The 27,319-nt window shown below is 38.3% G+C and overlaps 4 protein-coding genes across 9 annotated transcripts in view; 2 read left to right on the top strand and 2 right to left on the bottom strand.

Annotated features, from left to right (window-relative positions):
- Positions 1-47: 47 nt before the first annotated feature.
- Positions 48-4,577, top strand: LOC138182215 (kinesin-like protein Klp61F). Of its 2 annotated transcripts, none has more exons than XM_069117816.1 (16): positions 48-248; positions 337-484; positions 562-711; positions 859-1,019; positions 1,095-1,244; positions 1,335-1,571; positions 1,672-2,047; positions 2,129-2,400; positions 2,479-2,618; positions 2,685-2,803; positions 2,871-3,215; positions 3,274-3,477; positions 3,586-3,765; positions 3,835-4,057; positions 4,156-4,277; positions 4,351-4,577. In XM_069117816.1, exons 1-16 carry the CDS (start codon positions 184-186, stop codon positions 4,399-4,401), a joined length of 2,943 nt encoding a protein of 980 aa, XP_068973917.1. In that variant the 5' UTR covers positions 48-183; the 3' UTR covers positions 4,402-4,577. The 2 variants fall into 2 exon arrangements, with proteins under 2 accessions (XP_068973917.1, XP_068973915.1); XM_069117814.1 differs by having other exon boundaries at positions 3,274-3,501.
- A 137-nt stretch (positions 4,578-4,714) lies between these two features.
- GPHR (golgi pH regulator) lies at positions 4,715-7,242 on the top strand. 3 transcript variants are annotated; one of them, XM_069117819.1, is made up of 8 exons: positions 4,715-5,013; positions 5,461-5,624; positions 5,678-5,784; positions 5,855-6,265; positions 6,345-6,526; positions 6,591-6,776; positions 6,868-6,933; positions 7,006-7,242. In XM_069117819.1, the coding sequence occupies exons 1-8, from the start codon at positions 4,972-4,974 to the stop codon at positions 7,204-7,206; spliced, it is 1,359 nt and encodes a 452-aa protein (XP_068973920.1). In that variant the 5' UTR covers positions 4,715-4,971; the 3' UTR covers positions 7,207-7,242. The 3 variants fall into 3 exon arrangements, with proteins under 3 accessions (XP_068973920.1, XP_068973921.1, XP_068973922.1); XM_069117820.1 differs by having other exon boundaries at positions 4,716-5,053; XM_069117821.1 differs by having other exon boundaries at positions 4,716-5,078.
- A 140-nt stretch (positions 7,243-7,382) lies between these two features.
- On the bottom strand, positions 7,383-11,308 carry GCS2alpha (glucosidase 2 subunit alpha). 2 transcript variants are annotated; one of them, XM_069117818.1, is made up of 5 exons: positions 11,188-11,308; positions 10,633-10,728; positions 10,144-10,551; positions 7,917-10,057; positions 7,383-7,840 (listed from the first exon to the last, which is right to left on the bottom strand). In XM_069117818.1, exons 1-5 carry the CDS (start codon positions 11,202-11,204, stop codon positions 7,728-7,730), a joined length of 2,775 nt encoding a protein of 924 aa, XP_068973919.1. In that variant the 5' UTR covers positions 11,205-11,308; the 3' UTR covers positions 7,383-7,727. The 2 variants fall into 2 exon arrangements, with proteins under 2 accessions (XP_068973919.1, XP_068973918.1); XM_069117817.1 differs by lacking the exon at positions 11,188-11,308 and adding an exon at positions 10,801-11,178.
- A 2,235-nt stretch (positions 11,309-13,543) lies between these two features.
- The window catches only part of kon (chondroitin sulfate proteoglycan 4-like protein), a 31,234-nt gene continuing 17,458 nt past the window's right edge, over positions 13,544-27,319 (bottom strand). The window contains exons 5-12 of one of the 2 annotated variants that reach the window (XM_069118490.1): positions 24,718-24,934; positions 21,557-22,151; positions 21,122-21,376; positions 19,950-20,147; positions 19,287-19,488; positions 16,461-19,178; positions 15,972-16,378; positions 13,544-15,888 (exon numbers count right to left, since the gene is read on the bottom strand). In XM_069118490.1, the coding sequence (XP_068974591.1) occupies positions 13,912-15,888; positions 15,972-16,378; positions 16,461-19,178; positions 19,287-19,488; positions 19,950-20,147; positions 21,122-21,376; positions 21,557-22,151; positions 24,718-24,934 (6,569 nt within the window). In that variant the 3' untranslated portion in view covers positions 13,544-13,911. Of the gene's footprint in view, positions 15,889-15,971; positions 16,379-16,460; positions 19,179-19,286; positions 19,489-19,949; positions 20,169-21,121; positions 21,377-21,556; positions 22,152-24,717; positions 24,935-27,319 lie in introns of both variants that reach the window. The other variant, XM_069118489.1, reaches the window with a different exon arrangement.

The following is a 27,319-nucleotide window of genomic DNA, read 5'->3' as shown; positions in this document are numbered from 1 at the left end:
TAAGAGACCTCTGTTGGAACTGTTGTAAAACATAGATTTTAAATTGTTCAACGGTTAATAATATAAGGAAGCGTTTATATACAATGTGAAAGGTAGCGACTTATTCTACGAAAAAAAGAGACGAATGTTTAAGGTGAAATAACTAAAAGCGATCAGAGTGTAAAGAAGATTTATTCCACAAAAATGAACGACACGCGCAATGCGAAAAAAGAGAAAAAGCAACATATACAAGTCTTTGTCCGTGTCAGGTAATTCCATATTAAACTATGAAGTACTTATACAAAACTTTGTTTTAAAACGTAATTTTATATTGATGTTGCTTTGCTTTTATGGTAGGCCAATAAATAATGCTGAGAAAGCCGGGAAATCGGTAACAGTTGTTGATATACCATCTAATAAAGAAGTGGTCATTCGGGAAAGACCTCATGATAAATTTACAAAAAAGTTTACATTTGACAAAGTATTTGGACCTCATTCAAAGCAGGTGCGTCTTTCAATTAGTATTTAATATTATATAGATAACATTAAAAAAAAGATGAATAATTATTAATAAATTTTTAGATACAAGTATATAATGCAGTTGTCAGTTCTTTGCTGGAAGAAGTTTTGGCTGGATATAATTGCACAGTGTTTGCATATGGACAAACTGGCACTGGAAAGACTTTCACAATGGAAGGAACTGACAATGATCCATCATTACATTGGCAAACAGTTGGTTTAACATTTTCTTTCTACAAATAGTAGTCTTGAAATAGACAACATAAAAGAATATATTATATATTATAATGTATGCATATATATATAAAGATATATATGAATACACACATATATATATGTATATATGTATAAAATTTACAGGATACCACTGCTGGAATCATACCTCGAGCTTTAAGTCACTTATTTGATGAATTGCGTGTATTAGGCGTACAGGAATACTCAGTAAGAGCCAGCTATTTAGAATTATACAACGAGGAAATATTTGATTTATTATCTCCTAGTGAGGATGCTGCTAAAATAAGGTATTTGATTTTTATACCCTTTGTTCATGTATTGCTATTTTCTCAAAATCAAAATTCTGTATAATGATTTAAAAGGATATATGAAGATCCAACTAAAAAAGGTGCTGTAATAGTACATGGTTTAGAAGAAATGTCAATACATACTAAAAATGAAGTATTTAACATTCTTCAGAAAGGATCAGAAAAACGCCAGACTGCAGCTACTCTGATGAATGCTCATTCAAGGTTAAAAAATATTCTGCTTTTATATTTTAAATAGCTATTTATGCCTATTTTATTTCATGAAATTCAATATTAATATTATTTGCGTTTTAGTCGTTCCCATACAATATTTTCGATTACTGTTCATATAAGGGAGAATACTATAGAGGGTGAAGAGCTATTGAAAACAGGAAAACTAAATTTAGTTGATTTGGCTGGTAGTGAGAATGTTGGAAGGTCTGGTGCTGTTGACCGAAGAGCAAGAGAAGCAGGCAATATCAATCAATCTTTATTAACTTTAGGTCGAGTTATAACAGCATTAGCAGAAAAAGCTCCACATGTACCTTATAGGTAAAATTAAGTAATTATTAATAAATTAATATAATTTCTGATAGTTTATTTATAACATACATTCAAATATTGAATTTTCTTGCTTATCTTTTGTGTACAGAGAATCTAAATTAACACGGTTACTCCAAGAATCATTAGGTGGACGTACAAGAACTTCAATAATTGCTACAATATCTCCTGCTAGTATTAATCTTGAGGAAACCTTGTCAACATTAGATTATGCACACCGTGCTAAAAATATCACAAATCGACCTGAAGTTAATCAAAAATTTTCTAAGAAGGCATTACTTCAAGAATATATTGAAGAAATTGAAAGATTAAAGAAAGATTTAATAGCATGTCGTGAACGAAATGGTATTTATCTAACTCCGGACAGTTACAATGAAATGCAATCTTTGATAGAATTTCAAAGCAAAGAAATAGAGGAAAAATTGAATCATATTAAAGCACTTGAAGAATGTATGAACTCTAAAGAGGTGATTGTTGATCAAAGTTTTATAATTTCTATTATGTTCTTATTGTATTACACAATGCAAAAATCAAAATTATTATTTTAGCGAATATTTAATGAATTAAAATCAATAACTTCCAAACAAGCAAATGAACTATTAAGTACAAAAAATGAATTGAAAAGCACAGTAAATGCTTTAATGTCAACGTCAACACGCTTGGCAATATCGGAACGAGAAAAAGAGGAACAAAAATTTCTTGTTGAAAAACATGCAAATACTGAAAATATTCTTTTATCACAAGTACAAACAGTTTTAGATGTTGCTGATACAGCCACCTCAGATGTAAATAAACTTCATGATAAAATCTTTCGTAAATTGTAAGCACTTTCTCTCAGATAAAATCCTAAATTTTAGATTATATTTGTGAATTTAAAATTAACATTTTATATTTATAGACAAATAGGACAGCAAAATAAATCTCTTGGGCAACAGTTTAAGAACAACATTAAGGAACGAATCCAAAAAATTGAAGCTGATATTGCATCACATACCAAAAATTTAATGCAATTCTCTACATCTATGAAGGATCATATTGGTAAGTAGAATGTTCAGTAGAAATATTGAATTTTGTAAGTAAATACTTACTATTTTGCTTCTTTAGAAGCGCAAAGTGTATCAGTTAGTGAGGACATTGGAAAGGCGATTCAAGTTATGTCCCAGGATCTTGTTAATTTTAAACAAAATATTATCAATGAGTTGATGAAAAATATGGATGATTCTGTATGTAACAAAATACAATTAATATTTTTATTATGAAATTCATCAAATTAAAATATTTATTTTTTAGTATTTAAGGTATCAACAGTGGTTGGGAAATAAAAGTGAAAATGTTACAGCTATGACTAATATGAAAATTAGTATGTTAAATAATATTTCTTCCCATATTGTACAAAAATTTCATCAGTTACTGGAGAATAAACTAGCTGAAGGTTTGCAAGTGTTAAACACTGATATTTCTCAAAATATTGATAACTTAATAGAATCTACAAAAGAATCCATGACATCAATTTCTAAATGTTCATCTGAAAAGCGGGTTCGCTTAAATAACGATATGTTAGAAATTAGAGAACATATTGAAAATATTCGACAGGATCAAAATGATATTATCGAGAAACGGACAAATTTTGCAAAGGTACGTTACTTTAAAAAAAGGACTATATTGTTGTAGTCCTGATATTGTCTACTTGCAGATGATGGACGATTTGCAACGTTGTTTCAATGAGGTACAAAAGGAGCAGGAAGAGAATCATTTTTCAATATGCAATATATTAGACAATATTGATGAAACTTGTAGAACTATAAATAATCAAGCTTCAGATACTTGCAAAATAAAGACAGAAAAACAAAATGATTTACAAGAAAGATTTCGAAGTGACCTAGAAATAGTAAAAAAGGTAGTTGTTGAAGGAACAGATAAGGTAAAAAATACTGAATTTCTTAGAAAAGCAGATTCCCTATTGTACAATATTATGAGGTAATTTGATATTCATTTCTTTTGATAGTCACGATTGTTGAACGAAAGCGCTATAGCACAAGGTAAAATATCAATAGATCAGTTCCAATCGAACATAAATAAGAATTGTGATACATTAATGAGTTTTAAAAATTGCGTGGAAAATAATATTACGGAAATGCAGCAAAAGATGGCAAAAGATAAAAGCTTTATTTTGTCAGTAATGAATGTAAGTTGGCACCTAAAATTGTTAGAGTTATTTCGATTCTCATTTTATTTTTAATATTATGGTTTTCAGGATATGTATATGAAAGTCTATACCACTAGCAATGAACATATAAAATGTTTTGATGATTGTAAAATGGCATTTATGACTGTATTTACAGAAATGAGTAAAAAGCTTGAGAGTGAAAATATTAATGCAGAAAATGTGAATAGCAAAAGTATTTTAGAAATGCAAGCAATACTTGATCAAGTTGACAAATTCTTTACAGAAGATTTATATCGCGATAATCCAACAGGTATGATCAATTATTCACTAGTATTTATACTATTGTTATATGTATTGCATGTATATCCATAATTTTGAAAAATTATTTGTTTAACTGAAATTAAATAGGTTTAACTCCTGCAAAGAAGGATTTTCAGTATTCTAAAAAGCTTATTAAAACCTCTCCACATGAACGACTACTTAAAAGGTATAGAGAAACACTTAAAGATATTGAAGATACGGAGAATGAGGTAAGTTTGGATATACAGTACTTTTAATATAGATTTAATAAAATATTTTGCTTATTGTATATATCTCCATTAGCCTGTAATACCACTGAGTACATCTACAAAACAAGCTGTAGATACAAGCTGAGAAATAACCTTCGAAGAAATTATAACGTCGTATGTAGTATGTGGAAATTTATTAATTATGAATTTTTAAATTTTATAACCATAAATACTTTATAACCAATGCGACAAAATAAAATTGAACATATGTATATTAAAATAGTAAACGTAATATTTGATTAAATCTTTTTATAAACCTTTATTTCTTCCTTATTTTATTGAATTTACTTTTAGTTTATATAAACGGATTCATAGGTAGTATCTGCAGTAATTCATAATAATTATTATTAGTTTGATACCGTTTTCCAAAGAGTAATTTTTATAAAATATAATGCACTGTATCAAAATAAGTATAAAATTTTTTAGTTCAATATGTTACAGAAACCGATATTTAAATCTTCTCAACGATGTTTGTACATGTATAAATACGCATTTATCACAACATAATTTGTAAAGTATTAATGGATGCGGAGTGGGGCAAATCTTATAATAACGACTACTACGTTATGTGCAGTGACAATTCCATTGACGTATTCTGACAAGCAACGAGATCAATTTCATACTTTGCAATGCGAAGTGTGTGTGATATTAAAAAATGGGTTTCTTGGAAGATACATTCGTGATTCTAATCACACAGGTGGAAATTTATTTCCACTAATATAAATAGATTCTTGCCGGTACTCGTAGATATTAAAGAATTAGGTTATAAGTGATTGATATTTTTATTAAAGGATTGTAACTGTAATATTTATGTTTTTCTATCATACATTATTTTTATTAATATTGCGAATTTCGAAACATATTTACGTTTCATTAATAAATTAATAAATTAATAAATTAAATTTTGTGAAATTATTTTAAAATTTCTGTGTAATAGTCGGGCGTTAGCTTTATTAAATTTTTATAACGTACTATGTATTGTTTGTATTAATGTTAATAATTTTATAATAAATGTGCCAGTCTGAAATTGTGTAATCTATTTTTAAAATAACAAGTATTGTTAATCTCATCTAGTCAGATTGTGTATTATCAGACCTAATTAGTTTATTTTTATCTTTTTATGTATTTGTATTGCATATTGCAGATTATTTTCTTCTTGGGAGGATGGGTATTTTTTGTAAAAAAATTATTTCGGGATTATGAAGTTCATCACAGATTAGTACAACTAATTTTTTCCACAACATTTTCACTATCTTGTACTATGTTTGAACTAATTATTTTTGAAATAATTGGAGTTCTTGACTCCAGGTAAGTAAATGATTTTTTTTAAATTGTGCATTAATAATATAATGTATATTTAGTTCTAGATATTTTCATTGGAATGTTGGCCTTTATATGCTCCTATTTATGGTAATTGTTTTGATTCCATTTTACATAGCATATTTCATCATTAGCAATATCAGATTTGGTGAGTGTATTTTATAAATATTTACATTAGTATGTAATACTGAATATATTAAACAATCATTTTTTTACAGTAAGACTGAAATTAATAAGGCCATTAACAGTTGTTGTATATCTCTTTTATCTTTACTTGTTTTGGAAAGTGGGAAATCCCTTTCCAATCTTAAGTCCAAAAAAAGGCCTATTATCCATTGAACAAGGTGTTAGTAGAATAGGAGTTATTGGTGTCACTGTTATGGCACTATTGTCAGGATTTGGTGCTGTAAATTATCCATATACTTCAATGGCCTATTTTATGAGACCTGTAACGTATGCTGACGTACAGGCTATAGAAAAACGATTATTACAAACAATGGATATGATCGTGGCTAAGAAAAAGAGAATGGCATTAGCTAAGAAGGGAGAAGTTGTAGGGCAAACTGAAGCTAGATCTCGACTTTGGGGGATGTTTGGTCCTTTAAGTGGTACTAAAAGTAATCAGGAAAGTATGTATTACATTCTTTGATATGATTAGAATATAAAATAGTTTTGTTTACATGTACATCTTATGAAATGTAATCGCAGGTATTAAACAGTTACAAACTGAAGTTACAGCGTTAGAAGAATTATCTCGGCAATTATTTTTAGAAGCACACGATATTCAAAATGCAAGAGAACGTTTAGAATGGGCTGCTACTTGGCAGGGGAAATATTTTAATGTTTTAGGGTACTTTTTCTCTGTGTATTGTACTTGGAAAATATTCATTGTAAGCATCTATACAATAGAATTGGATAAAAAATTATAGATTTGAAGTCTATGTTTTCTTCTAGTCAACAATTAATATTGTTTTCGATCGCGTGGGCAAGAAAGATCCCGTAACTAGAGCAATTGAAATTGCAGTACACTGGATTGGTTTTGATATCGATGTTACATTTTGGTCCCAACACATTTCTTTCTATCTTGTTGGTTGTATTGTATTAACATCAATTCGTGGTTTATTACTAACACTCACGAAGGTATGTTTGGAGCAGATATTTTTTGCACTATTTTGAAAACATTTAGAAGTTTGAAAATATCTATTAAATACTGATTATTCTGTTATTTCAGTTTTTTTACGCGATATCAAGCAGCAAATCATCGAATATTATTGTACTTATACTTGCTCAAATAATGGTAAGATTATTTTATTTGATATGGATAAAAGTTTATTGCTTTTTTGATGATATAATTATGTGTTTTTTGTAGGGTATGTATTTTGTGTCGTCTGTGCTTCTAATGCGAATGAATATGCCTGCGGAATATCGGATTATAATAACTCAAGTTTTAGGAGAATTGCAATTTAATTTTTATCATAGGTGGTTTGACGTTATATTTTTGGTATCTGCATTATCATCAATAGTATTTTTATATTTAGCTCATAAACAAGCGCCTGCAGAACGTATTTAATTTAATAAAACATCTTTTTACGATGAAAATAAAAAATTTCTTTGTAATTTCATGTTTACAACTCCTTTGATTACATTTTTGCAACAAAATAAGTTCGTTTAACGAAATAAGAAATAAACAACATCATGTAGAACTAAAAATTAATTATAAAATATATGAACATAAAACTTAATGTATTAAGTATTTAAATATTTATTCATAGGAACATATTTAATGTCCCTACCTCTAATATGTACTTACATATGATAATGCTCCTATATATGTTTTGTCCAAGTTAACATGCATAATTATAAACTTTACACGTTAAGTAATAGTTTTACATTGTCTATTGTTTAATTAATTCAAAGTAATCTTTAATTTGGTGAAATATCTGATATATATATCATTTACATTAACTCTATGTTGTATTTATCTCGTTACGGTATACAATGGCATTTTGATCACACATAGCTAATAAAAATATGTGAATAATAGAAAATTGGCATTAATGTATGATTACTGAGTCTATGATGAGTAAACTTCTAATGGATCAGTTCGATAGACCATTCTTCTCCCATATTTACACCAGGCTTACGCACGGTTAATACATTATTGTTTGGATTGTATTTAGTCTCCAAATTAACCTTTGCCATACCTAAAACACAAATAATTCGTAATTTAATTATAATGTTAAATAATACGTTTTTGAATTGAATTAGGATGATACATACTGCGTGAATTTAATACAGCAGATTTAACACCTTTAGGTGGATTTGCAATATCTACCCTTTCCAACCAGCTTTCTGTCTGATATGAAGATAATTTGTCGATAAATGTAGAAGTCAATTTATTTCTTTCAAAATTGAGTCTTAAATACAAGTATTTTCCATGACGATATTCAAAGCTAGCTTCATCATCGATGTACAACGTGCCATTAGCTTTACCCGCAGAATCTGTGGTAACTATCAAAGTATAGGGATCATTTTTCATTGCTACTGTACTACGACGTATTCTCATTTTACGTGGAACGATAGAGCCGCCTCTTTGGAATACCGGAATTTTATGAAGAGTCACCGGAATATTAACTAAGCCTGGTTGATAATATGGTTGCATGGTATCAACGTCATACCAAATTACCGTGCCTTCTCCAGGGAAATATACGTTAACATCTGTAACTGATGGTTGAAAGACCGGGCGTACAAGTATAGAGTCACCGATTAATATTTCATCATCGATAGCATATGTCTCAGTTTCACTTGGATAATGAGCCCATAAAGGTCGCACTACCGGAGTGCCATTTATTTCATGTTCTCGGAAAAGTGTATACCATAATGGTAGATATGAATATCTCATTCTAAAAGCCTCTTTGACAATTTGAAGAGTTTCTTCGTTAAATAACCAAGGTTCGCGCCGTTTAGTTTCAATATGAGAATGCTGACGATAAAAAGGAAGCCAGGCACCAGCTTGATTCCATCTAATGAACAGTTCAGAGTCTGGATTTTTGAAGAAACCAGCAACATCTGCTCCACAGAATGACATTCCAGAAACGGCTAAAGAGAGGCACATTGGATAACTTACACGTAGGTGATCCCAATCGCCTGTATTATCGCCAGTCCACATAGCTGTATAACGTTGTGAACCAGCGAAGAAAGATCTCACAAGTGTAAATGGCCGTAGTGAGCCTTCTGATCTTCTAAATAAAGCTTCATATGTAGCCATAGACAAAAGAAGTCCATTAATATTGTGAACACTTCTATGCTCCCAACCACCATAATGGATCACATCTTTAGGCATAGTTACTTCGGGACCATTAAATACGCTTGGTTCGTTCATATCATTCCAGATGTACACATCATTAGTGGTACCATGGAATTTATCTAAACTATATTGACTGATATAATATTCTCGTACCGCTGGATCGAAAAAGTCTAAATACGAAGATGATCCTGGCCAACACCAACCCTCGTAGTCTTTTCCATCTCTTGTTTTAATGTAATAACCCATTTTTGTGGCATCATTATGCAAAAAATAACCAGGGTCACGTTTAATATGCGGATCAATAATTACAACCAATTTTCTACCTTTTGCAGTTAAATTATGCACCATTTCAATAGGATTTGGAAATTTTCGCCCGTCCCAAGTAAAATATTTTTTACTGTCGGTGTACTCGATATCGAGCCACATAACATCTAAAGGTAGATCATGTGTATCAAAATTTTCTGCTACTTGTATAACATCATCTTGATCGTTGTAATTCCAACGACTTTGATGGTAGCCTAAAGTAAACATTTGAGGTAATGGTGCTGTACCCGTTAAAGTTGTGTACTGTTTAAATACATCCAGAGGCTTAGGACCTAACATAAAGAACACATCTATTACACCAGCTTCTGACATGAAATGAGCATCCACTTGTGATTTTTTAGCAGATCGAGATACAAAGTTTACAATACTTTCTACGACATTATTGTCTGCACTTGATAAAATATCGACCCACGTTTCTGCAGCATTATGCCAGAAGATACCAGTTGTTCTTTCTTTACCATGAGCATAGAGAACAGGTATTGCTCCATAAAGTGACATTTTTTCATTGACTTCATATTCAAATACATCTAAATTGTATAATCTGTAAGGATCAGCCTGTTTTGTAGATTTTAGAGCAAAGGAATCTGCATGTTCTGGTACACCATATGCGTGTTCAGCACCAGGAAAGCTGAAGTCCAAAGCAATTGCTTCTGGGCCAAAAGGTTTTGAGTCATGATGAGTTTTAAAACTTTCCTCCCAAGCACCTGGATCATCATCTGCACCATCACCTGGACCATCACTATTACCATTTATTTCAGCATTTTCAGTATTTTCTTCTTGTTCTGGTTTCCTGTTAATCATTATTAAAAAATATCATTAATTATGTATATTTAATAATTAGGCATAATATATCAAAAGCAACTTTATAAGGCATACTTAGGTTTTGTACGATGATGTTCAAATCTCATAAGACCTCTTGCATTTGCAGACACAACCAATATATTCTGAGAGTATAAATCCACTCTAAATGGACTAGTATATAAAATAACTTTGTTTTCTCCACTTGTTATAGTTATATGATCTGTAGTTTTTTCAATTAAATTTAATTTAGATACTTGTGGTTGATTCTGAAGAGCATATTCAGGCTCATATCTGTCACGTAATGGCGTTTTTTCATTGATATGGAGTCTAAATGTACTATCCTTTAATGCAGTTAATTGCAATATATAAAGAACTCTTGTATCCTTATTAAACAAGTCTATACTTATACTGGATTCATTTTGAGTTAAAGTATTTGTTAAAAGTTGATATGGTGTTTTTCCAGGCTCAACTTTTCTGCAACGTCTAATAATATTGATATAGTATTAATATTAGTAGCATAATTAGTTAAATTCTCAGAAATGATAGACAGTATTGGAAACTTACCTGCAAAAGCTACTCTGTTCACATGTTTTAAATACATCTCTATTAACTGCATCAATAAGGAGGAAAGAACAGACTAATAGAAATAGTAATCCCAATCTACAATATAAAATATTAAGCTCATAAAATTTTCTGTTATAAAAAATACTCTAATTTGTTAATATCAATTACGTTTTATTCCTGAACAATAGCGGAAAGAACATTATTATGTATTTTGTTATTTGTTATTGTTGCTTTTGTAATACACTTAATTGTATTCTCATTTTACGTTAAAACCGCCTCCTGTTTTTAATGACTCTGAACAGATAATAACATTTTTATAAACAAATTAAACAGATAAAAGTAATGCTGCGTGCCGAATCAAATCACGGTATTATCATGGACACGTCAGCGTAATTATGATTGGATTATAAAAGTAAATACATAAAGAAGTCTAATTTGTTATTTTGTATAAGCAAGATGAATTAAGTACGGAATGATTTATAGAGTGATGTATTCCGCTCATGAAGAATTAACTTCGTTTTTTGAAGGTTAAAAGGCCGAAAGTAAGTAACTTACCGCACGTATGAGGCCATGTTGAAAAGTGATTTTTGCCACAGATGAGATATAAAATAGACTCATCACCTTATGGGACTGGGTATTCCACGTTCTGAAATACCGATTGCGCAAAAAATCAGAAATTTCATTATGCTACAAAGTAGGTTTAACTAACATATGTTGATGGGATATAAAATAGGCCTGATATGTAGTCAGAGATGAGAAATGAAGATCCTTTTACCTATAACATGATTTCTGTATTTTCTGTAGCAAATCGCAGATTTTTCTGAAGTCGGTATTTCAGAACGTGAGACACGTAGCTCCATATAATGTCATATCTATTCTATATTTAGACAATGGTTATACCATCTACGTTTCAAAGCGGCAAGTTTAGGAATTATTCAGGATTCTCTATATTTTGTCTCGAATTGGGAAATATCATTATTTATTATCTATTGTAAAATATATTTGAAAAGTTATAAGGGAGGAAAGAATATTCAACACAGCAAAGTTATATTTCTTTCTTCAATGCATGAAATTAACTGATCAAAGAATAGATTAATCATGGCCAGGTCTATAAAGGTAATTATGATTCGTTCATTTTATATAACATCGCACATTCAGTTTATTTGAATTACAAGAGTAATGCATTCAGTCGGCAGGGAAAATACAGTCCTATATAACTATATATTACATAATATAGAAGTTTGGCACTCGGATCGATTCATTTTGGGGATGTAAAAAAGCCTAACTGTTCGTTTCTAGCATATTCATTAATCAACACACGTATCTCTGTTAAAAACGTTTTCTTATCTCTCTTTGCCACACGATTGGAACTATCATATTAATGTATATGCTGCGAATTTGTGAAACAGTGTCTTCTATGTAGGAGTGTATATATTTCATATATTTATATATAATAATAATAATAATTATCGTTATTATTATCATTATCACTATATTAACATCGACGTTAGAGCATTTTCTTAATCATACGTTTCCTAGGGTTTTTATAGAAATCGTGGTTAAGGTCACTGTGAGTTTGCGCAGCCCTAAGAGACATAACGTTTAAATATCTGTCGAAAAATCGGTGAGCGCGCGAATCAACAAGTTGATATCGATTGATCGAGCGATATATTAATTTATTATAATACTGAAGAAAATGTGTGTATCTCTCATTGTTGTGCGTTCTGTACGCCGGTCGATAATTTACGAATACGGTACAATAAAATTTGTCGTTGCTGTTGGAAAATTGATTCACGATAAATTTTTCAACGACATAGAGTATTCACATAAGAGGATTCATGTTCGATCGACAAGTTTCAATGAACTTAACCTTCACGACGTCGACGAGATAAATCTTGGTAGGTATAAAGAAAATGATATCATTATTTTTGTAGGGATAGAAAAACATTTTTTATACATATTTTTCGAGTTATCTTTTGTTGCTGAATTTCAATTTGGCAATAGAAATTGCAAATCTTTTTGTTTCTATATGTACATATATGGGAAGATTTTGCTCGAAAGGTAAGATGGTGTATCGGAAAGAAACGGGAGCGACCTCAAGTGATATAATGACAATTAAAAAATTCGACGTTGTACGATGTGGAATAGTAGAAATCGCGGGAATCGTGTAAAAAGATATGTGCGAAAACTCGAGTGTTTCTGGTTGTACTGCATGCTTTGAATGTGCATATTTTTTTTAGAAAAGTCGCGAATATTTTTATATATTCGTCATATGTGTATATAAATCGGAAATACGCAGTCGGTTTTGTAGTCTTTTTCTTTACAAAACTTTTTCAAGTAAATACATATGTATAATGTTTCGCGTCTGATAATACCTCTAAGTACTCCCGGTGTTCTCGAGTTAATATTTCCGTGACATTTACCCTCGATATTTTATTGAGTGCATGTAACAGTGACGGTTTTCTTTTTAGTTTTCATAAAGAAACAATAATTTTGTATTGACGAAGACAAGTGTCACCATGAAGCATCGAAGGCGAAGTATCCCGAGTGACGTAGATTTGGCTGAGAGCAGACGAGTTTCGAAAACGATCTCGATTGAATTAAAGAGCATCGTTTTGAACCTGGACATCCAACCGGGGAAAGACAGCGAAATCGACATCGTGCAGGCCTCGTGGAAAAATTCTTACAAGAATCGATAATATCTTAGGCACATTCGATCCATAATAGCGATGATAGTCTTGGGTTCTTTTAGATTTAACGAATTCACCTTACCCGGAATCGCAAGGACTTTTTTGCAGTACTAACAAGATACATCGCAAAACATTTTACGTGCAGACCACGCAAAAAGGTATTCTTTCACTAGGTATTCGATTATATGTATACTTAGCGTTCTTGTTGGAGACTATGATGTAAAAAAAAAACGAAAAAGTTGATGGAAACTCTGATGCTCGACATATTGTTAACGACAATGTACTTACAATTTTAGTATTTACGGAGTATGAATAACCGTTAACTGATAGCAACGTAATCGAGTACATGTTCTTATCGAGGCTTCGATTACGCATGAGCGTGTCGGGAAAAGAGTTTCCATCAAGGTTTTGGTATAAAATCGAGGCTTTCGGTAATACTCCCATCTCGCAGAGTCAATTATTATCTTTAGGCACATTAAGACCATAGTTAATCGACGATTAGTCTCAAGGTTTTGTAACAAAAACAGTCTTCAGGTTAGAGAAAGTGTTACGGCCTGTTTCGCTTTAATCGCGAACAGCCCTCCTTTTGCTAGACCCAATATTGATTTCTTCTTAACAAGGGGTTGTTGGTCCTCTGCGTGGTGGCCGATTGACAAGGTAGATCGGACGTGTCGAAGCTGCTCCATTCGTCCCCATCCGCGACACCGTACGGATATTTCGCTGAAACGTCCACTTCGGATCCTGTGATACTTTCCAATGGACTTAAAGGTATCACCTTGCACTGAGGTAGGGTCGACGTCATCGTCGGTAGAACCGGTAACGGTGTACTGGCTGCAACGCTATTGTGATCGTTGGCGTAACGCTTCACATGAGGTGTCACAGGCATTAAATGATCCGGAGGTCTTGGAAGGGGCATTACACCCACCGCTGGAGTTGGTTCTGGTTTTTCTTCTTCGGCATGTTTGTATTTGTTATGCCTACACCTGATGGTAATGATCACCACTACACCGAGCAAAAATACGCCAAGAAGCATTCCTAGGATTAACAGGTAGTCGTTGCTCATATTGGGTGCGATCGCCATTTCACCTTCGTGACCCACCGGATCCATCGGGCCACCCAGCGTCATATTATAGTCGTCCATGTCGAGTTTCACGCGAAACTCGAACTCACCTACGGCTGGTTGAAAGATAGAGGCCGCTAAGATGAACACGAAGCTATCGATTACTCCCTCGTACTCCATCGTTGGAATTTTTCTACAAACCATGTAAATCACACCTGACATCACTTCCTGGTGTGAGAATTTCGTCACTTCTTTTTCTCGAGTTCCACGTTTCTCGCCGGAAGACGAAGAACTTCTGATGATTCTCTTTATTTTACCAAATTTCGGCTTTTTCATGATGGTATATATGGGATTACTGCTCGTTAACTTCGCCAACGGTGTGGCGTCCATATATTGCAACGTTATCCTGGTCTTCTCGCCTGCCAGAGCGATCATAGGGTTCATAATCATCAAGGGTACTATCTTTATTTCAATTCTTATGCGTTTCTGTTCAAATCCGCTCAGTCGTGCGGTTAATTCGAGACTGTCGTTCGATACGGTCATGTCCGTTTGCATGAACATGACGCTTTTCGACAGCAAGTCTGTTTGCTTAAAGCTAGCCGCTGCACCGTCGCGTACGTACAACACCCCGTACTTTGGAATCGCCGTTACTTCGTAAATGACCAAGTCTTGTCTCGCGTTAGTATCGAGCTTTACGTTGCTCTCGGAAATTAGAGCTACGTTCGAGCCTTGTTGCAGGTTCACAGGACCGGGAACGGTAACGTTCAGTTTGATGGGTAAAACGTACACGTTGAACACCGTATACGTTGGATTGAAACGTCCATCCCACACCCTGAAGTAAAAGGAAGCTGCTTGAAGCGGACCATTGTGCTCGTATACCAGTCGATTGGAGTCGACATCGTGCTGAGTGAATTTGTTCACTTGACGAACTTCCGAAATATTTTCGTTGAATGGTAGAAGCAACAGACGACCGTACGTTGGCCTAGATATCACGTCGTATGCGATTTCCTCTGGCGGAGTGTCTGGATCGGTTGTCAACAAGTTCTCCCTAGTTATCGTTTGATTTTGATTTTGCACCACTGTAATGGATGGCGCGTTCGTGATCAATTTGAACGGTTCGTCGTTTACCGGTTCGATTATTACCGGAATGCTGGTGTTGCACAGTAGTATGTGACCAGGGGTCAGGTAAAGAGAAAAATTGATGCGATCTTCCAACGTATCCGAATGATCGTGATAATAAGCGATTTTTCCACCTTCGATTTGTGGCTGGGAGAAAGTGGTGACATTTAAATCTGGAAGAATCATCACATGGCCGTGGCTAGGTTGACTGACTAGTCTCGAGAGCACCGCTGGATTCTCGATACCAGCGTGAGTTTGAAGAAACGACACGATTCCGCTGATGTTCATGATGACTTGAGCCGAACCACCTTCTTCCACTCTCACGTTCTTCACGGATACGTATCTGTCTAATCCGCCACTGGAGACTGAAATATCTATTTGAAACATCTGCAACAGAAAACATATACAGCACAGTTAACGACACCTTGCACCTTGCAAACGTTTAACGAGTCTTAAGATCATAATCTCGCCTGATTAGTTAAGGATTCCGCGAAGTGTGCTTCCACGTCGAACGTAAACGAATCATTGGCGGTCAAGTCCATAAATTGTTTAGTATGTTCGTAGAAAACTTTGCTGTTGTTAATGTCTCTTTGCGTGAACCGCTCAACGTTCAACCACGCGCCCTCGCTCGTTTCCATGATAATCTTGCCGAGATGCGGTCCATTTCGCACCGTGTATTTTATTTCTCGCGTTTCATCCGAGCATTTCGTCAACAGTAGTTTGTTCGATAACATTTTTCTGGTCAGTGGAAAAACATTGAGTGCGGCGTTTTGCTCGATAGCCAGTCGAACTGGTTTAGTTGCTATCAGTATCGTATAAGATTCCGTGGTGTGTACTCCGTCGTAAAGCACGAAATTGAACTCAGCGTCGGATCCATCTGGAACATAAAGTCTCTTAAAGAATTCATGTTTACGAATAAATCGCGGAAAATTTCGGACAATAAAAAGCGAAGCGCTTACTCGTATGGGTAAAAATGATTTTCGACTCATCGATCTGTTGCTGTGTGAAATTGTAAAGATCCAGCTCCGGAGAGGATTTTAACGAGATTAATCCGTTCCTAACTCCGCTTATGTTGAACGTTATGTCACGTGCCGTGGTATCGTTATCAACAGCGGCTAATTTATCAGGCGTTAACGCGATCGAACCACCTTGCCAAACTGTTAATTTAGTTCTGTTGACGAGCACAGGCACTTCGTCGTTAACGGGTTGCACCGTCACCCACACGTCGAAGGGTTCGCTAGTTTTATCACCGGCAACGAGTACCATCTTGAACGAATCTCTGGAAGATTCATCGCCGTTGTGTTTGTATAATATTATTCCTCCGGTTAGGTGTTTCTGCGAGAATTTTTTCACCTGAGAATTCTTGGTTGATTCCAGAATCACGCCATGTTTCGGTTTTTCTAGAATTCGATAGTCCGTCACTTTGCCGGAATAGTAAGGAGTGAGGATGGAGAAGTTCGTTTCATCGAGAATGGTGCTCTTTCCCTCGATCACGACGGCACCTTTCGTTTCGACGTACAGCTTCTCCGGGACGATCACGAAGTTCACGCTTAGATCGCGCAGCCAAGTTATTCCGTTCGTTACATCGACGACAAATTTGTCGTTCGTTTGATTCATCACGGATTGTACGTAGAACACGCGACCCTCGTTTATCATACTTTGGTCGAAAAACTTCACCGCGTTTCCGATATAATCTTCTCGTGTCTCGTCGCTGTGCTCGTCGTGAATCTGTAGCTCCAGATACCCGTTCTGTGGCCATTCTTTCAAATAATAAACTATTTCAGAATCCGCTATCTTGGGATGCATAATTTCCAGGCTCTTTTTGCTTAACAAGATACTAGTGGCCTCTTCCACGAACACAGTTTTATTGTTCTGCACGATCAACGGTTGCCAATAGCTTTCGGGATAAATCTTAATTAGAAATATTCCCTCTGCCTCTGCTCCCTTCGTCGACACTTTGAACTTAAAACCGTCCTTTGCCAAAGATCCGCCGAGATGTTTGTACAAGACTATACCATAACGCAGATTCTCTTTGTTGAACGAGTTTGTTTCTCTACCGTGTTTCAGCAGCACCCCGTGTTTTGGTTTCTCCAACACCGTGTACTTGATATCCTTGTCGGAGGTGTACACGTTCGTTTCAACATCCAACTCGTTGGGTCGGAGGGCAACCGATCGATTAAATTGTACGACGGACCCATTGCTCTCTCTCAACCTCACGTAAGGAGGACTGGCTTGAATTTCAAGGACTCCGGCCGTGTAAAAATGCCCATCGGTAACACCAAATTCGAACTTTCCGTGATCATCGCCCTGATGTTTAAACAATATCTGATTGTCGTCGATGTCTTGCTGACTGAATTCATGTACCTGCGACGTGGGATTGGTCACTCTGTATATTCCATTCTTCTGGGTATCTCTTCTCGTGTAAATCAGCTCGTTAGGCTTCGTGTCGATGTCCTTGTCTATATACGCGAGATCTTTGTTCGTCAACAGCCTTTCGCCCTTCGACACCACGTGAAACACCTTGTGAACCACTCGCTCCGGAGCGTTGTCGTTCTTCATTGTGATTTCGACGCGGAACAAGCCCACGTACATAAAATCCACCGCGTCCGAGGCGATAGCGACGAACTGGAACGAGTCTTCTCTGGTCTCTGAGTCATCGTGCACGTAGTAGACTTTTTGGGATGAAAGTTCCTCGGAAGTAAAATAGAAGGTGTTGTTCCGCGAGTGAGACTTGGAGCTGTTCGTGACGGTCAACCAACCGTGATGCGGAACTATCGTCAAGTTGTATATCAGCGACGTAACTCCGTAATCCCTTGGATTCGTTCGCAGTATTCTTAGAGGTACTCTAGAGCCTTCGTCCACCCTCAGAGTTTCCAGGCTGTCCAAAGGTTTCACGTTCTTGCTGAGGTAGTGCCTAAACTTCAAGATCGAGTGCAAATCGATGCACTGTGGGGCGCTCACTTTGAAGGCGAATTCATCGAGAATGGTGGAATAGGCTCTCTTGAACAATCGATATTTCAATTTACCGGAGTCGATGTCCTCTTGGGTGAACGTGTCTCCGGTTTCTAGCTTTCGACTCGAAAGGAACAGATTACCGTACCTTGGTCCCGTTGTCACGGTGAACGCGATCTTGTTAAGCGTGGTTGTCAATGGATTCGTTTGGAACTTCAGATTTTGCCCGGTGACCGACACCTCTGCTACGTTGGTGAAGTTAATCGGCACCCTCTTCGTTTCTTTCAATTCGAGATCGATGAATGTGATTCGAAAGTCGTAGGTGTGCTGCGCCGTTACCTCTCTAACGCTCGCTTGAAACTTAAACTCGTCTTGATTCGGGCTGCCCTCGTTGTGAAGATACCGTATCGTGTGTAGCTCGATATCCCTGCTGGTGAAACGGTCGACGTTCATCCAACTACTCGAGACGTCCTTCAGCTTCTGAATCGTTCCAAATTGCGGCTGCGAGACGATATCGTAACGTATATCGATAGTGTTGTCGTCGGAATTGGTGACGAAAGAGAGATTCGCTGATGTGAGGTACGAGTAAGACCGATGCACCACGACCAGCCCGGTATTCTGCATCAACTTGATTTCCAAGGGATGAGCTGCCACCCTTAAACTCGCCGGCTGGCTGCTTTCTATCCCGTCGCTCACTCGAAGATCCAGCTTCGCGTTTGGTTTCGCTGAAAAACGTAATTCAAGCGTACGTTTGATAAAGCGTAGCTGCGAATAGACGGCAATTAACAGGCAATAATGTTTGTTTGTATAGCGAATATCGATGAAGCTGTTACCGTTTCCGCGGTGTACGTATGCAATTAATCCTTGCATTAATTCAGCCTGGGTAAACGTGTCGATTGGTCGCGACGGGTAAGTCACTCTTTCCACATAGCCAGCATCCGCGTCGGTACGTAAGACCGTGTAAACCAACATGTCTGACGGCGTGTCAGCATCGATCGCCCAAATAAATTCTTTCGTCAAGATTTTCCTCGTGCCCTACGAATTATAAACGGCTGATTATATTTATCATCGGATTCGATCGGATAAAGAGGCCAACTCGATTCTATCTAATCGAATAAGAAATGGAAACATTAAGATTTGTAGTTGAACCGTTTCATAGATTTCAATGCGGCGAGGGTGGTCGATTTTTATGACGGAGCAAGTTATTCCATTTAGATAGATCGCAACTCTAAGTGGTTAATTAGGAGCAACGACTGGAGGCGACTTAAATCGATTTCGTTACGACTCGACCGCCATGCTCGCTTAAAGATACGAACACTGCAGGCAGGCTATAATTTCTTCAATTCGATTAATTGATTTAGTGGGGTCGTGTGAAGCATTCAGACTGTTTCGCGTCAATTAGGTTCACGTGCTTTCGAGTTCTCGGACGGAGGCTCGTTTCGAGGAAAAAATCGTGCGGTCGTTCGATAGAAGAATTATAGGTCTTTGTGTCTTACTTGAGCGAGTCGTAGCACTTTCGCGGTCGATATTTCGAGCAACGGCGGATCATTAACGGGTGTAACGTTGACGTGAAGTGGAAACCTAAGTCGCCCTCGCAGGTAGCCTGGCAACGTGTAACCAGCTCCTGCCACTAATCTCACATCCAGGATCATACTGTCCTCTGTGGTTTCACTGCCATCGTGCATGTATTGTACCTGCCAAGGAGTTGCGTCACACTAATGAGACAATGTAGCCTGTGGTAGACAATGTTTCTAGTACTTATGAATATGCATGTTTCTGATCTAAAGATGCGTAAACACGCAATGACAACGATTTATAGCAACGTCGGCAAACGGTCTTTACGATTCACCGAGCATGGTAATTTTTGCAAAAACGGACAAAAAGTCGTCCGTAGATTCGCCATTAACGAGACACTTATCTCACCTTATTTCATGATTTATTCACGATGTACATGCGTCTGCAAGGAGAACTTTTCTTCTTAACGAACCAATAAACTGCCTTAATATCTTGAAACTCGTACCTTCCGCGTGACTCGCCGCTTTTAAAATTAAACTTCCTTAAAGATTCCCTTTACGCTTTCCCGTCGTTGAATCATTGCCGGCGCTAAATCTGCCGTCTGCCCGCGGTTCAAATTAATTAAAGCGGCGGAGGCGAGCTTATGAATCGACGATTAGCATACTGAATCGACGCGCGAATGCCCGTTCTCTGTGTAGGCTTTTTGAAAAAATTTTCACTTTTTTAAGCTTCGAAGAAAACGTTTAACGGATAAGCGGTTTCGGCTCGACGTTAACCCTCGAAAAAAAAACCGTTAATAAGTGGTGGTGGTGGTGATGGTGCCTATAAATAGACGTAGTGTCGCTGGATAAATCGGGTGTAAGTAGAAGAAGAACAGACCGAACCGAGAGTTCCGACGACACGAGCCCACTACGCGGCCCCCCACGGTTCTAAAGTTAGTCCTTGTGCCGCGGACTATCTATAGCTCGTGGCCTTATGACAAACTGGAAGAACACGTGATTTTCCACTTTTCTTTGTGTTGCTCGAATATATCGGTTACCTGTTGGATCGTTGCCGTTCGTCGATTCATCCTTCTCACCGATCGTTCCACGTTACGATATTTCACGGATATTGGAAAACCGTTCTACGCGTACTGGTAGCAGAAACACATTACCTTATCTCGATTAACGTCTTGAAGAGTGAAGGAATGCGCGGTTCTGGTCGTTAAAAGATCCAGGGCCAAGGTACCGTACGTGGGCGGGGTTACCAAGTTGAAGATAACACCGTCCTCTTCCATCCCATATTTAGCAATGTCTAGTACCATGGCAATGTTATCGCTCGTCAGCAGCGCGTGTTCCCCTTCGGATAGTACCAAGGGCCTTAGCGAGAGTATCTCCAAATTCACGGGTAAATTTACCCTCGAGTGAACCTACGGAATTTGAAATTGAGACGTATCACGAAGGTCCTTGCCTCTCTTCTTACCTAATTTCTCCTTGGGTGACAAGATGCGAGCGAATTGGTGGAAAAATGGAAGATACGTCGGAAGGAGGTAGAAATCCGATCGCAAAGCAGAAATGTTCTTCGGGAAGCGGAATTTGTAAACGTTTACCTTGTGATCCTCGGCGTAGTTTGCTTTGATGCACAGTGGTTGATCGCAGTCGCACTTAAAAGAGCTGACACCTAGTTGCGAGCAAACTGCTTCGGAAACACAGGGATCTGCATCGATACAGGGATATCCCCAAACGCAGCCAACGACGATACCCTGGCTGATCTTAACGTCCGGCAGACCGAGCTCCTTGTTATCCAGCAACATATTTCGCAGGCAACCATTGTAGCTCACGTCACCGGACTTTAGGCCTTTGCCGAGCGCTCTGGCGCGTTTATTCAGCTCTGTGCCGCCTATGTAGAGGGTGTCGGCCAGATCGAGGTAGCGATTTCCACCGGAGGGTAGAGTGATCGTTTTTTCTTGACGGTCGACCGTGATCCCGATTCCGCTCGGATTGAAGTCAACGGCCACCCGATGCCACTTGCCGTCCGCCACCGGCGTGCCGTGTATCAACTCGGTCGGCCCGTTCCCTTTGTTCATCAGAAGTCGAATTTTACCCTCGAACAACTCGATCCCGAGGTAATCGGCGTACGACGATTGCCCAGTGTTGTAGAGCAGCAGGCCACTCTCCGCGCCGGTCTTCAACTCGAATTCCCATCTACGAAACAATGAAGGGAAGGGGAGGATCGATCGAAGAGGACAAAATTGTAAAGGAAGTCGTTGGCCGAACGGCACTGTCCAACTTTACTTTACGCGAGTCGAACTCGTCAAACCGCGTTTATCCAACATGCCCGGATACACGAAGCGAGCCACGGTATTTGAGAATAACGTTAAAACTCCAGTAACAACATCGCCGGTTCTATTCACGAGCGAGCTAGAATTTCGTAAATTGACTTGTTCGGATCGCGTCTACCGCCTATGAATGGGGACCCGCTAAACCGTCAAGGGAGCGCCACGCGAAATTTCCACTTTCTTAACTGCTCCGGCGAAATTACCCGATCGTTCGCATCCTTTATCCTACGCGAAGTTTTGCAGGTCTCGCGCGAAATGTGTTTAACGAAATACTTGAAAATCCTCTGCTAGAACTTTATGAATTATTAGCTGGTGGAAATGGGAGCGCGTTCGAACGCCGTATTGATGCGCGATAAGAATAATCGGATGGAAACGAATTAAAAGCGGCGCGATATCATTGCCAGCGAGAGTTAAATGGATCGCGGGATGATCACGCGGCTTACGAGTATCTCGCGGTACTTTTATTAAATTGAAATTTTTTGTCAAATGTTTTCTGTAAAACTGAAAAGCGTTTCTTTTCAATTTTTAGGACTGTCATCTTCTCGGGATTGAACGCAATGTTCGAAATGCGACGATACGTGACAAAAGATGGCGTAAATGCGCGGAAAAACACGGACGAGAGCAATGAAGACGCGGACGCGTGAAATTAATGGTCGTCCTAGATTGTTGGATTCCGTGGTGATTAACGTTTTGTTTACACGTTTCTGGTTGAATTCGGTCAGGAGTGTTTAAGAGGACCGTCTAAACGACACCGAGCGCTTTCATTTCCGCCGGCATGTTTGCACTGCACGCCGCTCGTTCTGACGCTCCGACAGAATTCATCAGCCGTCGATGTCCAAGGATGTTCCACGTACAATACATAGATGCGAAGGGAACAGGATTGTTGGCATTGTTTCGACACCGTCGTTACCGTCGATACGCAACAGGTACCGTACCCCCTTTGTCCCCTGTATCAAGCTTCGAATTAAGAATCATGACGAGCACGTTTTTAATTTCGAGAGACAAAGACTTCCAGGTGGCCGTTCATTCTTTACGTCGCGTGCAATTCGAAGAAGCTGTTTCAGTCCTTCGCGAAATGAATTATATTCTATCCGAGAATATCGAGCTCGGATATTCCTGTATATTTGTTAATCGGGAAAGATAATTCGGTTAGTCGTGTTTTAATTATCGCGCGGAAGATTTTCGCGATATTGTCGTTTTAAGGGAATTTCCCTGTATTCCGTACCGCTCTTTTGCATATCGTGTAAAATTCATGCACAATGATACCGATTAAAAGTTCAACGAAAGAACTATTATACGCTAGAGATACGATACCTTATATGTGTACATTATGATCTTTTTTTACGAGTACAGTTGCCAGTAGTATTAATTTCGTGAACACTATCTTTCGTTTAACCAGAGAGGAGAGAGAGAGAGAGAGAGAGAGAGAGAAGTTTGCCGTTGCGATTCGTGGAACCAATCAAAACTCTTATTCCTGGAACTCTTTGTTATTCCGAAAAATGAGATCAAAGTGAGTACTTCTTAGAGAGCAGGAGATACGAGGAATCGCGGATATTGTTGTAACTAGTAGCGACGTCTTGGTCGTAACGCGATTGCGGTTTTTGTTTGGAGCTTTCCGAAATGCTTCACTAGCGTTCTCGCTGGCCTTTGTCGTTGAAAGTAGTACGGACATTCGTCAAAGGTTTGCAACAACATTAAGAACATTACCCGACTAGTATCTGCTACGAAAGAAATACAAAGATACGTTCCATAAAAGATATCTACCTTTGATATCGCCGCGATTTTACGATTATAAAACATCCTGACGAATGTCTTGCAATTTAAATTCGGAGGAAATTAAATTACCTCCGTCGTGGCGTGTGCTAGCTCCTTTTTAGCTTGCTAAATTATTTATCCGATTATTAATGGTTCATCAAGCTCGGCACGATACGCCGGGTAACTTTTACTCGTCGATTAGTTTTGATAAGCACGCAGTCTCTCACAGACTGGCACTAACATTGACTTGGAAACTAGATTTTACATCTACCCGACGCTTTAAATAGACACGCATCAAATATTATTGTTAGTTTGTATTCATAGCGGTTCATCCGTCTATCGATAATTTCTGAAACCGCTAATACCAGCTGTTTGACGGTTGACGAAGCGTCACGCGCGAGGCTCGTTCGTCTATAATATCGTCCTAGGTCGATTCATTTTCTGTTACAAAATCGGCTACGTGTACGCGTGCATATCTCGTTGGAACTGACACTTACGCAACGGAAATCGTTGCGTTTGAGAAAAGCGCAAGATCGATGAGCGGTTAATAACAGAAATAACGTTTCTATTATGACAAGCCTTGCTCGAACGTTAATTAATTTGACTATCTACTATTCCACAAGCTGAGTATTTGGATGTAATTCATACGGCGCAAAGGACGGTATTTATCTACGTACTTGGAGCCGGAGCGTGGAATAGGTCTTGGGATCGCTGTGAACGCACCATCCTCCACAAAACTAACTTCCGTGCTTCTTGTAGCGTCGAATTCCGGCGAACAGCTCCACGTAACGGCAGTCGCCTCCGACTGGCCTTTTCTCGACTTGGCGTATTCTATTACCCTGGCGCCATTGTAGATTATGTCAGCCATACAGCCTCTCAAGTAATCCGTGTGCCCTGAGAATAGAGGAACATATGAAGGAAAACGTCGTCGACGTCGACGCGCTGTGGTCAAATTTGAAAAAGGAAACTCGCTGGATTTCACGTGATCGACTGGAACAACGGATCCGTTCGAGTCGTTAGCGTCGCGCGACTTTCGGATTCGGCGTTTGCATATTCCTTTGAACGAACTGCTCGCACGAGCGAATAACGAAACGGGCGGATATTAAATTCGATGGCCAGGCTGATTCTTATAGTCTCGCGGAACGTAGAGAACGCGGTGGCACCCTTTGGCACCGGTTCACGAGGTATTATTCAGTGGCGGAGGTCTTCGTGAAGGAGCGGTGTAATGAAAGCGTCAGTTGCAAACCACATCGGGGTTGATGGCCAGATAATCTCAGTTTCGTTGGCTGCCAGGGAACCAACTAGGCTATCGAATCCACCTATTCCATTATACGATCGCCAAACATAATTCACGAAAATAATCGCGCTGTAACTCGGTTAATTTATTAGAACGAGCCCGATCTACGTAGTAATTTCAACGAAAGGTAATTCATTTCCTGATAAAGGGAGTTTGGTGTACGATTGAACGAATCCGATTTTGTTCGCGCGTGGTGGTATCGGCCTGAAAGTTGCGTTTATAGTCGACGCGGTTCCGTGAAAGACGACGGTTATATACCCGCGGTAAGGTAACACGAGACGCACAAGGATGCAAAACCGTACGGGTGTTTACTGACAGGGGTTCGTGATGACATTTTCCGGTGTAGCGGTATATAAACCTCGGCAATAAACCCAGCCGTTCATAGTGCGGTAAATCGTTCATGCCGCAACCGTGCCACAGCTTCCATTCTACGTGATCCTCTTGCGTGCTTCACGATTATATTAATTGGAGAAGTTTCGAGAACGGTTTTTCCTACAGGCGGCTAAAGATACCGCGGATAACCGCAAAATGGACCGAGGTCACTGGAAAATGTCCCGTTTCGAAGAGGAGAGACTGCGCATCGCTCCTGCAGGGTTTTAAGGTCAATAAAATGGCCCATTACCTATCGACGACGAGGAATAAGAACCTACAGAATAAATATATACCACTACCAGCAATTTTTTGAACGGGACCGTTCAAGGGGGTCCATATGGACAGGCCCATTCCCTTCTTTAGGAAATTACATGTCCTCCCCGAGCTGTAAACCTAATGACTCCCAGGTCAAATAAAAAACCCCGGGAAAGGAACAGCCGGAAGGGCACGAGGGACAGACGAAACCCAACGGCTGTTAGGGACAATCAGCAACGTAGGAGAACAGTTCATCATCAGACCGTACGGGTGAAATACTTCACTCCCAACAAGATCTTACCACCGCCGTGTTCCTAATATCACACTTTACGTTTATACAATAAGTGCAAATACAGTGTTGGATTACTCTAACACTCGATCTATTAAACCTCCTCCACCTTGAGCGTTAATTCATTCGAGGTACGCGATATCGACCGATCGGTTTGACCTGACCGGTTGACCTTTAGTCGATAATTTGCAACATATTTAACATCCATTTGGCAGAGTTCATGAAAATATGGAATTTTTTGGGATGGAAAGTAAGTCGCTCTGCCGCTCAGGTTGGCAAATAAGTCGGTGCGCCGCTCTGGTTGGCAAATAATTCGGTGCGCCGCTCAGGCTGGCAAGGTGACACCCAGCATGGTGACACCTTTTGGAAAGAAACAAGGCCTAATGCTGGGCAATTCAGAGCGCAACTGCCCCCTGAAACCAGATTCTAGGCATAACAGTCCGAGTTACGCGGAACCAGCGGATGTTATCGCACACAAGGCGCCGACAATATCAAAAGGACAATTTCGGAACGATACAGTATCGGATAAAGATCGACACAATGAAGCAGGATGGCTACATACGCATGCAGCTGTAAATCCTAATCCACTGCGTCCAATCGAATGGAAGGAATCTGAACAAACGGAGGATAGGATATCTCTTATTTTGCCTTCCGCGGATAATTGGGCCAAGAGACTCTGCTCTAACGAGACGACGAAGAGTCCACGGGCCAAGACAGTACAAGCACCGCGGATCATCATCAAGAAAACGCGATTCGGACGGGTCATCGGGGGGAGCCCAGTCTCCCAATTAGCTACAAACATCTTTCATATTTGCATGGACCTCGCCTGCGTTTGGTGTTTTTGTGTACGTGGTCGCGAATGAAACCTAAAATGAAATGAAATGAAATCTAAAACGCTCTACAGAGATGACAGATACAAGGAGTTCCGCTTTACTCGGCGACTGATAATTCGTATTCGTATTCATTTAAAGAGAGGGGAGTAGTTTTCGTCGCATTGTCGAAGAAAATAACGACGAGAGAGAGAAAGAGAGAGAGAGAAAGAGAGAGAGAGAAAGAGAGAGAGAGA

This window comes from Bombus flavifrons, chromosome 8 (assembly GCF_040668555.2).
Source record: "Bombus flavifrons isolate JBK064 chromosome 8, iyBomFlav1_principal, whole genome shotgun sequence".
In the NCBI taxonomy this organism is placed as follows: domain Eukaryota; kingdom Metazoa; phylum Arthropoda; class Insecta; order Hymenoptera; family Apidae; genus Bombus; species Bombus flavifrons.
Note: the sequence above shows the minus strand (reverse complement) of the source record. Positions and strands in the feature narration are given on the sequence as shown.

Bases quoted from the DNA above. Each gene is read 5' to 3' on its own strand.
- LOC138182215 (XM_069117814.1), top strand. From the start codon at position 184: ATGAACGACACGCGCAATGCGAAAAAAGAGAAAAAGCAACATATACAA. The intron at 2,804-2,870 runs GTATGTAACAAA...TTTATTTTTTAG, and splicing joins TGAAAAATATGGATGATTCT to TATTTAAGGTATCAACAGTG. The intron at 4,278-4,350 runs GTAAGTTTGGAT...TATCTCCATTAG, and splicing joins TTGAAGATACGGAGAATGAG to CCTGTAATACCACTGAGTAC.
- GCS2alpha (XM_069117817.1), bottom strand. From the start codon at position 10,832: ATGTTCTTTCCGCTATTGTTCAGGAATAAAAC. The intron at 10,729-10,800 runs GTAATTGATATT...TTTATATTGTAG, and splicing joins CTATTGTTCAGGAATAAAAC to ATTGGGATTACTATTTCTAT. The intron at 10,058-10,143 runs GTATGCCTTATA...AATGATTAACAG, and splicing joins CATCATCGTACAAAACCTAA to GAAACCAGAACAAGAAGAAA.
- GPHR (XM_069117819.1), top strand. From the start codon at position 4,972: ATGGGTTTCTTGGAAGATACATTCGTGATTCTAATCACACAG. The intron at 5,625-5,677 runs GTAAGTAAATGA...ATGTATATTTAG, and splicing joins ATTGGAGTTCTTGACTCCAG to TTCTAGATATTTTCATTGGA. The intron at 6,266-6,344 runs GTATGTATTACA...ATGTAATCGCAG, and splicing joins TACTAAAAGTAATCAGGAAA to GTATTAAACAGTTACAAACT.